The sequence below is a fragment of the Mesocricetus auratus genome, unplaced genomic scaffold (assembly GCF_017639785.1).
Source record: "Mesocricetus auratus isolate SY011 unplaced genomic scaffold, BCM_Maur_2.0 Super-Scaffold_100004, whole genome shotgun sequence".
Taxonomy (NCBI): Eukaryota; Metazoa; Chordata; class Mammalia; order Rodentia; family Cricetidae; genus Mesocricetus; species Mesocricetus auratus.
Window position 1 is genome coordinate 117,723,231 of NW_024429189.1, and position 12,253 is coordinate 117,735,483.

At 50.0% G+C, this 12,253-nt stretch overlaps 1 protein-coding gene and 1 long non-coding RNA gene across 3 annotated transcripts; one reads left to right on the plus strand and one right to left on the minus strand.

Annotated features, from left to right (window-relative positions):
- The first annotated feature begins 484 nt into the window (after positions 1 to 484).
- On the plus strand, positions 485 to 1,644 carry Id1 (inhibitor of DNA binding 1, HLH protein). 2 transcript variants are annotated; one of them, XM_021223030.2, is made up of 2 exons: positions 485 to 999; positions 1,214 to 1,644. In XM_021223030.2, exons 1-2 carry the CDS (start codon positions 581 to 583, stop codon positions 1,266 to 1,268), a joined length of 474 nt encoding a protein of 157 aa, XP_021078689.1. In that variant the 5' UTR covers positions 485 to 580; the 3' UTR covers positions 1,269 to 1,644. The 2 variants fall into 2 exon arrangements, with proteins under 2 accessions (XP_021078689.1, XP_005086114.1); XM_005086057.4 differs by having other exon boundaries at positions 493 to 994.
- On the minus strand, positions 911 to 10,453 carry LOC110339301. Its single transcript, XR_005877480.1, has 3 exons — positions 10,406 to 10,453; positions 9,266 to 9,361; positions 911 to 1,034 (listed from the first exon to the last, which is right to left on the minus strand). It is a non-coding gene; the product is annotated as an uncharacterized LOC110339301 (long non-coding RNA).
- Between the last annotated feature and the right edge of the window lie 1,800 nt (positions 10,454 to 12,253).

Below are 12,253 nucleotides of genomic sequence, written 5' to 3' on the forward strand. Positions count from 1 at the left end.
CCAGCCTGGGTTACCTGAGACTCAGTCTCAAGACAAACACGAGCAGACAAAACTTCAAAACTAAATAAAAATAAAATTCGACTCTGATAAATGGAGATCATAGTTCAATCTTCCGACTGCATCTGGGAACCCTGGGCTAGTCCTTAGCCACTGACCACCCCAGAGCCAGCCACTTCTCCGTTCATCTCATCTGCAAAACGGACCTGGAGAATCGAGAAAGAGACCACGAGAAGCTGATTCCTGGGGTCTTTTTGGTATCCGCAAAATTGGCTTAATCTCTTTGCTTCCTTAAGGAAGAGCCCACTAGCCGCTCTGCCCACGGGCTCCCACCCTGTCTGTTCTTAAGCCGTACCACCTTTCCGTCAGCCTAAGGGTGCATGGAGCTGGGACCCGAGGGCGCGCTAGACCACGCCTCCAGAAAAACCATTGGTTGCTTTTGAACGTTCTGAACCCGCCCTGGGTCCGCCCTTATAAAAGACTGGCTCCAGCGGGAGCCCTCTCATTGTACAACCTTCCGGCAACTTCTGCGCGCTCTTTTCCTACGCTCCCTTCATAGCCTCCTCCGCCTGTCCTCAGGATCATGAAGGTCGCCAGTGCCAGCACCGCGGCCACCGCGGGCCCCAGCTGCTCGCTGAAGGCGGGCAGGACCGCGGGCGGCGCGGGCGAGGTTGTGCTTGGCCTGTCCGAGCAGAGCGTAGCCATCTCGCGCTGCGCCGGGACGCGCCTGCCAGCCCTGCTGGACGAACAGCAGGTGAACGTCCTGCTCTACGACATGAACGGCTGCTACTCACGCCTCAAGGAACTGGTGCCCACCCTGCCTCAGAACCGCAAAGTGAGCAAGGTGGAGATCCTACAGCACGTTATCGACTACATCAGGGACCTGCAGCTGGAGCTGAACTCGGAATCCGAAGTCGGGACAGCTGGAGGCCGGGGGCTGCCGGTTCGCGCTCCGCTCAGCACCCTGAATGGCGAGATCAGTGCTTTGGCGGCCGAGGTGAGGTCCGAGTCGAAACATTCTCCTGTGGATGGGGAAACTGAGACCATGGGGGAGAGGTTAGCAGTACGTCCACCTTTTGGGGTGCATGACTATCTAGGGGCGCCTAATGGGAAAAAACCCTGGCTTCATTGTGTCCCTTAAGAGTGGAGAAGTGGGAACGCCTCTCCCCTTCCTTTTCATCCTGTCTCATTCCTTATCTCGCTCTGGTGTTCACAGGCGGCATGCGTTCCAGCCGACGATCGCATCTTGTGCCGCTGAAGCGGTGCACTGAGGACCAGATGGACTCCAGCCCTTCAGGAGGCAAGAGGAATAAAGTGCTCTCGGTTCCCCAGGGAAGCCCGGGGAAAGACTACCGCGGTCATCGGACTCTTGGATCTGGCCACGGGGCTCAAGAGGGTTGACCAGAGGAGGCTCATCCTCTCCACCTTTCAGCCCCCAGAGACTTGAGGAGGGGGTTAACCAACCCCAAGTGTTTCTATTTTTTGAAAAGCAGACATTTTTTTTAAAATGGTCACATTTCGTGCTTCTCAGATTTCTGAGGAAATGTTTCGTATTGTATATTACAATGATCACTGGCTGAAAATATTGTTTTACAATAGTTTTATGGGGGTGGGTTTTTGTTGTTATTAAACAAATACTTTAGATAACATTGTAGTGACTTCTTGCTTGGGGGGAGGGGTCTGTGGGCAGGAGTGACCTCTGACCATTTCCACAGCTGGGGTTGAGAAGCGAGGAATTGGAGGGCCACATCTGGACTGTCATTCTTTCCGACCTGAATGAGTGTTTCCGGTGTCTTTAATGTCTATTCTTTTCCTTCATCCCTGGCCATTTCCCTGTTCCCTAGTGTCATAAAATTAAATCCTCTAGACCTCTGTAGGGCTTCTCTCAACTGGTCGCTGGGCCATCTGGATCACCCAGGGAGATTGTTAAAATGCAGATGGACCTGCTGGGTCGGCCTGCTCTAAGCTGGGGAGTATTCATGCCATTCAAGTTGGAAAAGCAGGTCACTGGACCATTCATTTCCTCGCCAAGGGCAGGGGTGTGTGTCTGTGTGTGATGAGACCTAGGCAAAGGAGCCAGCCTAGGGTCTTAGCTTGCCTGAAGCAGGACTTGTGAGGCCCCCTCTTCCCCGCTGAGCCACCTTTCTCTGGATGTCAGCAAGCTGCCTTAGGGCTCCCGGCTTGTCCAAGTGGGTGATGAAATTTGGCAGGGTTAGGCTGTGTACAGCTGCAGGGCCACCTGCTCTGGGTCTGAACTCAGCCCCCTTGCGCTGGCCTGGCTCTGCTAGCAGATCAACATTTCCCCAGAGGCTGCTGTGTGGGAGTCTTGTCCCCAGCTCCTGAGAAGGAAGAAAGGTTTCACTCAGGTTCGGTCTACCTGGACATGTGGCTTTGTGCTCATAAGGGGAGCCCACAAACGCCTGGGCGTGCCTGCGTGTGACCCGGGGAACTTGGTAGGGGACGGGGGCACCTCCTGTGCAGGCTTGGGGTGGTGTGTGTAGCAAGGCACACATGGGTTCTGCAGACAGTGTGCGCCCTCCAGCCCTTCGGGCTTTGCTCGGGTAGTGCACTATGCTCATACCTGCCTGGCTCTGGATTGGTAGGTAGTGTGTATGTTTCAGGCTGTAGAGCCACACTGGGCTCCTTTGTAATTGTCGATTACTTGGCATTTCTAGGCCACTGCCAGGTAAGGCAAGAGTGGGGCAGCTGTGTTTAGGCAAACCATTTCTCAAAAATACAATTCCCACCTCCTTGGCCAATTGTGAGTTAGACCATGGGGACACTGCCCTTCAAGTATCCCTGCCAGGTTAATTCCCATGGAGAGATGGGCAAAAGGCAAAGAACTTGTCCCCAATAGAATGACTGATATAATTTGTCACTAAACAAAATCAACCAGCGTGGTCCCAGACAGCCTGGTCTGTGTAGCAAGGTCCAGGCAACCCAGAGCTACACAGGGACACCCTGTCTCAAAATACAACATATGGATTGGAACCCAAATAGACAGCACCTAGAGCCAGGAGCTAGACTGCTCCTCTGCCTGAAGGACCTCATGGGTCCCCGTTGGGGTTAAAGGCAGAACTCTGAGACAATCTTATCACTGAAGAAACAAGCTGAACAGAAATAAAATTTGGAAATATTTGTCGGGCACTTATACTAAGTTTGACTAAGTTATGTTAACTTTAACACTAAGCCAGGTACATAAACTGATCAAGCAAGAAACAGCACAGTAATTGTAGGTGATTAATTCCTTTGGTGTGTCCTCTCCATCTGGCAGTTTTAGCGTACTACCTCACAGAATTGTCCAAAATAAATGAAATTCAGCAGAGTTTAGCACACTGCCTGGTACATAAGACAGTTAGAAATTATTAATCTGAGGCACACACGTACACACGTGTGCACCCTCTTCCTCACCATGTGAGTCTCCCCCCGCCCCCGCAAGCCCACCCACCGGGACGTGGGCGTGTCCCCGCGTGCACCTCTACCCTGCAGAGCCTTTTTCTAGCCCTGGAAGGGGCCGCTGCGCCCCTGGCCACTTCCTCCTCTATCCAGGCACACTCTGGCTTCCACGTTTCCCTCTCTTCCTCTTTGGCCCAGACCCAGCCCATCTGGAGGCTGGCTCCGCAGCGGCCTGGGAGCGTTTCCATCAGCTGGGCCCGAGGAATGCAGAGCTATTTAACCTGAGCATCCCCAGGTGTACGGAGGCGCCTGGCTGTCTGGGCCCGCCGACTTTGGCACGGCCGCACTAGACAAACAGCGGCCGCCCCCGCCCTGCCCCTCCGCCCGCAGCTGCAGCCAGGCCTGGGAACGGGGCGGGCGCCGGCAGCTTGCATAAGAGATACCAAGGAGGGAGGGGGTCAGAGGCCACCAATGTGTGTGCATATTCCAACTGTGTGTACCATAGACCAAAGGCCAGAGGCCATCAACGTGTGTGTGTGTGTGTGTGTGTGTGTGTGTGTGTGTGTGTGTGTGTGTGTGTGTAAGTCAAATCCTCCTCCTTTGGAAATCATTAACATCTCAAACCCTCCCAGACAGGGAAAGACTGAAGAAGAACCACAGGGCAAGTTCCTTGGGTACTCAGGGTCTTCTTATTTAGCGAACACATAGGGCTTAGTATTTGCTGGGCCTTATCCTTACACTGGGTCTTAGACTAAAGGCCAAGAAGTGATTAGAGACTTCATATACATAAGTGATAGGTGCTACATATACTAAATTTTAAAAAATGTCAACTTACGCTGGGCAGTGGTGGTACATGCCTTTAGTCCCTGCACTCGGGGGGACAGAGGCAGGTGAATCTCTGAATTCAAGACCAGCCTGGTCAACAGAGCAAGTTCCAGGACAGTCAATACTGTTACACAGAGAAACCTTGTCTTAAAAAGCAAACAAACAAACAAAAAAAAATCAACTTATTTAACCCCTCAGTCACCCAATGGAATCTCCTGCTTATGTTGGTTGGAAGTCTAGCCTTTAATGCTGAGCATCTCTCCAGCCCCTTAAACTCATTTTTTTTATTTATTTATTTATTTATTTATTTATTTATTTTTGGTTTTTTGAGACAGGGCCTCTCTGTGCCTTTGGAGACTGTCCTGGAACTAGCTCTTGTAGACCAGGCTGGTCTTGAACTCACAAAGATCCGCCTGCCTCTGCTTCCCCAGTTTAAGTTCATTTTAATAGCAACAGTAGTAATGGTTGAGTCCTGACTGTCCCAGAACTTGCTATGTAGATCAGGTTGGCCTCAAACTTACAGAGTTCCACCTGCCTCTGCCTCCTGAAGTGCTGAGATTAAAGGTGTGCACCACCACTGCCTGGCCTTAGACTTTTTTCTTAATGACATTTGTTTTCCTTCTTTGCTTGGTATATTTCTTTTTTTTTATACAATTATTTATTTTTATTTATGTGCATTGGGTTTTTGTTTTTTTTTTTTTTTTTTTGGTTTTTCGAGACAGGGTTTCTCTGTATTGTTTTGGAGGCTGTCCTGGAACTCGCTCTGTAGACCAGGCTGGCCTCGAACTGACAGAGATCCGCCTGCCTCTGCCTCCCAAGTGCTGGGATTAAAGGCATGTGTCATCAACACCCAGCGTGTATTGGTTTTTTGCACGAATGTATGTCTGTGTGAGGGTGTCAGATCTTGGAGTTACAGACAGTTGTAAACTATCAAGTGGGTGCTGGGAATAGAACTTGGGTCCTCTGGAAGAACAAGCCAGTGCTCTTAACTAATGAGCCATCTCTCCAGCCCCCTTTCTTTTTTTCTTGATCACTATGTAGACCAGGCTGGCCTCCAACTTAGAGTGGTCCACCTGCCTTTGCACCCAAAGTGCTAGGATCAAAGGCCTGCACCACCGCTGTTAGTTTCCGCTGCAGGAGCAGCCTGCCTCTGCTGCCAAAGCGGTTATGTCATCACCTGTCACCAAGTGCCTTCCCACCATCAGCTATGCAACATGTGGATCTCTTAAAAATATCCCCCAGGAGTGGGGCAGTGGTGGTGTATGCCTTTAATCCCAGCACTTGGGAGGCCGAGGCAGGGGCATCTATGTGAGTTCAAGGCCAGCCTGGTCTACAAAGCTACACATAGAAACCCTGTCTTGAAAAATCTAAAAAAAAAAAAAGAAAAAATGTCCACCAGGCACAGCTTGCTCTCTTGCCTCTTGCTCCTCTCTTACTTCTCTTCCTCCTCTTGTCTCTTCCCTGTTCTGTCTGTCTGTCTGTCTGTCTGCCTGCCTGCCTCTCTCATGTGCCCACTCCTACAAGGCCTTTCGTTCTCCCCCTCCCTAGTAAATCTTTCGAGCTAACTGCTGCACATGGTGTGTCTGCTCAGTGACGTGCTTTGTCAGGGCCTGGTGAAACGCATCCACTTTGCCTTTCTTTTTTATTCATCGTTACAACCACTCTTGGCTTGTTTTGAATTTGAGACAAGGTTTTACTCTGTTACCCAGGCTAGGCTTGAATTCAAAGCAGTCCTCCTGCCTCAACCTCTCAACTGCTAGAATTACAAGTATGAGCCAGTCACTGCCCCCAGCAATAGCACTGAATCTTATTGAACACCAGACCCACCAACCAGAGATGGTTATCTGATGCCCAGCTGGTTTCCCAAGTGGCAGGCAGACCTCAGATCCTGCCTGGCTGCTGTAGGGAAAGGTGAGTCACTGGGCCAGGCAAGAGTTGGGTGAGGCTGGGGTGAGGACCAGGCACAACTTTCCTGGAAAAGGAAGGGAAGAGGAAACAGTGCTAGGAGGAACCACAGGTGGAGGGAGCAGGCCTGGCTCCCTTATCTCTCTGACCCCACCCTGGCTGGCTGGGCTTCCTGCCCCTGACTCTTGCAAAACCTCCCTCCCAGAGCTTCCCCCGAGAGAGGTGCCCCAGGCCTGCACAGGGTTGCATCAGGGCCTTGTGCAAGGAGCGGTTAGGAGAAGATGAGAGGATGTCTGGGGGCCAGGAGGGAAGCAGGAAAGCAGCCCCAGTGACATCTCTGATCGGATGTTTGCTTCTGCCTGGCTCTCCAAGTTTTCTGTCCACGGCTCTGAGGTCCCAGCAAAGTCAAATCTATACACCCTGCACCCCAGGCTAAGCTGTTGTCAATCCTCCTGGAAATTTATAGGAGTCCCAACTGTTAGTCATCCTGTAGTTAGAAAGCTCTTTCTTCCCGTGCACAGAAACAGACTACCGGAACTAACTTCCAGCAAGACTCGGTACCATCTAGGAGTTTCCCTTCTTAGATGGAGACTGACAGTGAATGAATATAAATATGCACACATTTATTCTGAAATGACCGAAGAAGCTTAAAGTTCAAGGCTCCTTACCTATAAGCATAGAGTTCACCGGTTTCTTTGTGCGATTTGTAAAATCTGTATGTTATGTTCTTGTTAGGAGGAGAGGCAAGATCTTCATCACGATTTCGTGTCTGTTTGTGTTCCATTCTTGGGCTTAAGACCCGGCAACTCTAAGCCAGGAGAGGGAAGCTGCTGCGAGGTGAAGCAATGGACTCCCCCACCCCTCCCCAGTGGCCCTCACAAGGCAAGCATCAGCCATGTGGGTTCTGGTTTTTAATCTGGCCACTCGCGCCCTCTCTCGGAAAGAACTGGAACTGCGCCCGCACGGGCGAGAAACCCCATCTGGGTCAGAGACAGCCTGAATCCTGGCGGCCTCTAATGGACTGTGAGAGTATTAAATTCAAGTGTATGTGTTGCCGTTTGTTTGGTTTATGAGTCTGTATCCAGGTGCTCAGATAACTGTTCCCCAGAATCCAAAAACTTCCACCCACATCAGAGCTCTGATTAACATCTTGTATATTAGGGCTGAGACATGACTCAACAGTTAAGAGCACTGGCTGCTCTTCCAGATGACCTGGGTTCAATTCCTTGCTGGGCATTGGTAGTCCACAACTGTCTGCAACTCCAATTCCCTGGGATCTGACACCTTCACACCAATGCACATAAAACAAAGTAAGAATAACATTTTAGCTGGGTGGTAGTGGTGGTGCACGCCTTTAATCCCAGCACTCGGGAGGCAGAGGCAGGCAGATCTCAGTGGCCTTGAACTCTTTATACAGCTGGCGGTGATCTTGAATTTTTGATCCTCCTGAAATCACCTTTCAAGAGCTGGGATTACAGGTGTGCCACACCACATAAAACCTAAGATGGTCCTCAACTACAGAATCCCAGGCCAGTCTGAGATACATGTGAAGTGCACTTTCCACCAAACAAACAAAAACAGCTGACACAAAGAGGTTTGGGAGGGTGTGTCAGTGCATGGCTTCACAAGGTTGGCTCCATCACAGTGGGGAGGGTGTGGGATGAAAACTCACAGAACAGTGGGCAGGCAAGAAGGGCCACAGCAGAAAGGGGCAGGGACAATGCTTTCCCAAGGACTGCCTCCTACTTTCTTAAAGCTAGGTCCCATCTCCTAAAGTCTCCAGAAACTTCTAGAATAGGACCTCCACCTGGAGGCCAGGAGCTAACACCGCAAGCCTGTGCTATTATTCAAATCATAGCACAGGCCTTGTCTTGCGACACAAACTGTATGGGGCTCATGGTATATGTTAGGGTGGAGCACACGCCTCACATGTTCCAAGCCCTGGGTTTGAGTGAGGCCCAGCAGAGAAACAAAACAGACCGAACTCAAAGAACCCAGGGAGTGGCCCCAGGTAGTTTCTTGTGTGTGTGTGTGTGTGTGTGTGTGTGTGTGTGTGTGTGTGTGTGTGTGTAGCCTTGGCTGTCCTAGAACTAGATCTGTAGACCAGGCTGGCCTTGAACTCAGATCTGCCTCTGCCTCCTGAACGCTGGTATTAAAAGCATGTGCCATCACTGCCCTGCTGACCCCAGTTTTTTGTTTTTTAGAGACTGGCTTTCACTGTGTAGCCTCGGCTAGCCTGGAATTTGCTATCTAGACTTGCAGAGATATGCTTGCCTCTGCTTCCGGGAATTAAAGGTGTTTTTTGCCAGGCCCTGCTCCGAAGTTTTGTTTTTGTTTGTTGTCGTTGAGGCAGGGTCTCAGTCTAGCCCAGGCTGACTATATAGCCCAGGCGGCCTTGAACTCAAGACGATTCTGCCTCAGTGTCCTGGGTGCTGAGATTACAGCCTTCATGCCTGGCAGTTCCCAGTTGTTTAAGACACAAACTTTGGGCTTGTTTGTGAGGGAGCATAGCTGAGGTGATCTTTTCCTGTTCACTGCACTTCTCTGTGTCTCCCTGAGTGTTCTGCCACAAAGCCGTCGCTCAGTGAACGTGTATTTCATAAAAGAAGGCAGTTAAATACATTTAGGCCTATCATACTAGAGTCCCGCTCTGATCCCAGCTGGGTGGACTTTGGGACAACCCTGAAGAGAGCCTGGCTTTGAGGACAGGGGAATGTAAGCTTCCAACATCCGGAGCCAGGGGCACTGAGAACACAGCTCCAGTTCTGGAAAGCCAGTGATGTGTTATAATAAATCACATGTGAGCCTTGGATGATTCCATGGCAGGCTAGGGTGACCGAGGCTAAGGACAAACATGCCAGGCAATCAGAGCACAGTGAGAGGTTTTATGAGAAAGAGAAAAGAGGTAAAGAGAGACAGAGACAGGACAGAAGAGAAGAGGGCAGACAGGAGAAACAGCAGGAAGTAGAGAGGGAAAGAGAGCATAAGTAGACATGAGTCTTTCTTTTAAAGGGGTCCTTTGCACCTGTGTGCAAAGTAGTCAAGGAACCCTGTGCTGACCAGGATACTGCCTGAGTGCCTTCCGCCAGGTGACCAGCGTAATGCCTGAACCCTTATACTATGGAGGCTCCTACGTGCTCACCTGCATTACATCTAGAGCCCGCAGCTGTGTTTCTGGAAAGCTTGTGATGATATGGAGGTCCTTACATGCACCCTCTACTTGTTTTGACCTGTAGACCTTGCAGAAAAGAAAAAAAAAGAAAACTTCAAACAATGTTTGCCAACTCTCCTTTGTCTGAATTCACCTCCTCCGGGAACCAAGTGCAGTTTAGGATCTTGCACAGGTTCCCCTGGGGCTACGGTTCAGATTTAAAGTGAGTTCCCCAAAGTGTATACTCAGGACTTGGTCTCTAGCTAGGGGCAATGCTCAAGGGTGACTAGGTCATGCATAGATGAAGCCACTGGGGAGTGGATTCATTATTAATTTTTTTTTTCCAGACAGGGTTTCTCTGTGTATCCCTGGCTGTCCTGGAACTCACTCTGTAGACCAGGCTGGCCTCTAACTCACAGAAATCCAACTGCCCTCTGTCTCCTGAGTGCTGGGATTAAAGGTATATACCACCAATGCCCACATTAAAAATTTTTTTTGGTTGTGAGCCTTGCCTTTAACCAAAAAAATTCTTTAATTATGAATTTAGTGGTCAGGTGGTGCACACCTTTAATTCCAGCACTCGGGAGGCAGAGTCAGGGGGATCTCTGTGAGTTTGAGGCCAGCCTGGTCTACAGAGTTGAGTTCTAAAATAGCCAAGACTGTTTCACAGAGAAACCCTGTCTCAAAAAAATTTTTTATGTGTATGGGTGTTTAGTATACATGTATGCTGTGTACCTTGTGCATGCCTGACACCCAAGAAGTCCAAAAGAGGGTGTTAGATCCCCTAAAGTAGAGAGTTATAGATGGTTGTGAGCTGCCATGTGGTTACTGGGAATTAAACCCAGGTCCTCTGGAAGAGCAGTCAGTGCTTTTAATCACTGAGCCATCCCTCCAGCACCAATTTTAAAATTTTAAGGTTTTTTGTTTTGTTTTGTGTAAAGAGAAGCTTTTTCTTTGCTAGCCGCTTTGGTTTATCACCCGCCAGTCGCCTGGGCTCTGCCGAGTTGTAGTCCCCAAATAACACACAAGACGCTGTATTAATTATGAAGCTGTTGGCCTTGCTTGTTTCTTACTGGCTAGCTCTGACTTAAGTAATTACCCCATAATTGTTAATCTAAGTAGGTCTCTTACCGGAGAATAGTTTCGGGCTCCTACCCCATGGCGTTACATCTCGAACTCTCTTGTGTTTCTCCTTCCCAGAATCCTCCTGGACTCCTAGCCCCACCTATCTAGATTCCTATTGGCCAGCAGTGCTTTATTGACATATACACAGGACTTCCCCAACAGTTTTGTTTTTGTGATGTGCACTACATGCATGCATGTGTGTTCAGGGACTAGAAGAGGGGACCAGATCCCCTGGAATTAGAATTACAGAGGGTTGTGAGCCACCTCATGTGGGTGCTGGGAACTGAAGCCAGGTCCTCTTCGAGAGCAGCCAGTGCTAACTGCCGAGCAGCCCCTCCAGCCCCACAATCTGACTGTATCATTAAAAGGTGACAGAGAAGAGGAGGCAATGCCTGGGTGGAGGAAACAGGCCACTAGGGGATGTGACGCGGAATGGCGTGTCTTGTCCCTGGTCTCTTCCTCTGTCTGTCTCTTGTTACTGGTGACCATACAGTGGTGGCATCTCTGTTCTGACACTGTGTCCTGAGGTACCACAGGCCTGAAAAGGAAGTCAGCCATGGCCTGAAATCTGAAACCATGACCCACCTTTACGTTATTTCTCTTAGCTTTGTATCACGCAATGGAAAGCTAACCGATGTGCTCTGGAGTTCCAAAGACAAACCCCACTTCTGTAGCTCATTTGTTTTGTGTTCAGACAAGGTCTCACTTATCTCGGGCTGGTCTTGAACTCCTGATCCTTCTGCTCCTGCCTCCTGAGTGCTGAGATCACAGGTGTAGACCTTGATACCATGACTGTCAGAGGTAATCCCCCCTAGGTCATTCGAACTACGTTCCTGCAGAGCAACTCCTTGCTTCACATTACTGCTTCCCCCCTCCCACCCCGCCCCCTGCAGTCACACAGAGTTGTCACTTCTACAGTTCAGTCCACTGACACTGAGGCTCTGTCCCAAGACACCCTCTGAGAGTCAGGTCTTGTGCTGAGGATTTTGTAGCCGCATCTCACTTCATACCTGCTCAGCTCAGTGAGGGCAGAGCTGTAATCACCAACACGAACTATAGCTCTTTCTTTGCTTTTACTACTCATTTATTTAAGGGGGTGCATGGTGCATCCGTGTGGAGGTCAGAGGACAACTTCCAGGAGTCGTTCTCTCTTTTCCCACCGTGTGGGTCCTGGGGACAAACTCACTTCCGGTCAGCAGAGAGCCTTTACTCACTGAGCCATCTCCCCAGCTGCTCATCTTTCAAGTCAGGGTCTCATGTAGCCCAGCCTTGCTTCATAGTGAGTAGCCTGGACCATTTTTTGTTTTGTTTTGTTTTGTTTTACGAGACAGGGTTTCTCTGTATTGTTTTGGAGGCTGTAAGTCTAGCCTGGCCTCGAACTCACAGAGATCTGCCTGCCTCTGCCTCCCGAGTGCTGGGATTAAAGGCGTGTGCCACCACCGCCCGGCGCCTGGACCATTTATTAAGACCCTGACTTTAAAAAGAAAGTAAATGAATTTTTAAAAAGTTCTGGGGACGTAGCTCAGTGTCTTTCACGCACTAGCATGTACAAGGCCATAGGGTCAATTGCTAGTCAAGGAGAGAAAGCAGGGCGTGTGTGTGTGTGTGTGTGTGTGTGTGTGTGTGTGTGTGTGTGTGTGTGTTATGGAGACATGAACCTATAACCCCAGGGCTAAGGAGGCAGAGATGAAAGGCTCCCCCTGGGTCTGCTGGCTAGCCAGCTAAGGACAATCAACGAACTCAAGGTTCAGACCTTCTTTCATAAGATAAGGCAGAGAGTGATAGATGAAGACACAGGAGGCTGGAGGCTGACATCTGGCACACATCACACACATCATACGTATGGGCACACAC

Bases quoted from the DNA above. Each gene is read 5' to 3' on its own strand.
- Id1 (XM_021223030.2), top strand. From the start codon at position 581: ATGAAGGTCGCCAGTGCCAGCACCGCGGCCACCGCGGGCCCCAGCTGC. The intron at 1,000-1,213 runs GTCCGAGTCGAA...TGGTGTTCACAG, and splicing joins GCTTTGGCGGCCGAGGTGAG to GCGGCATGCGTTCCAGCCGA.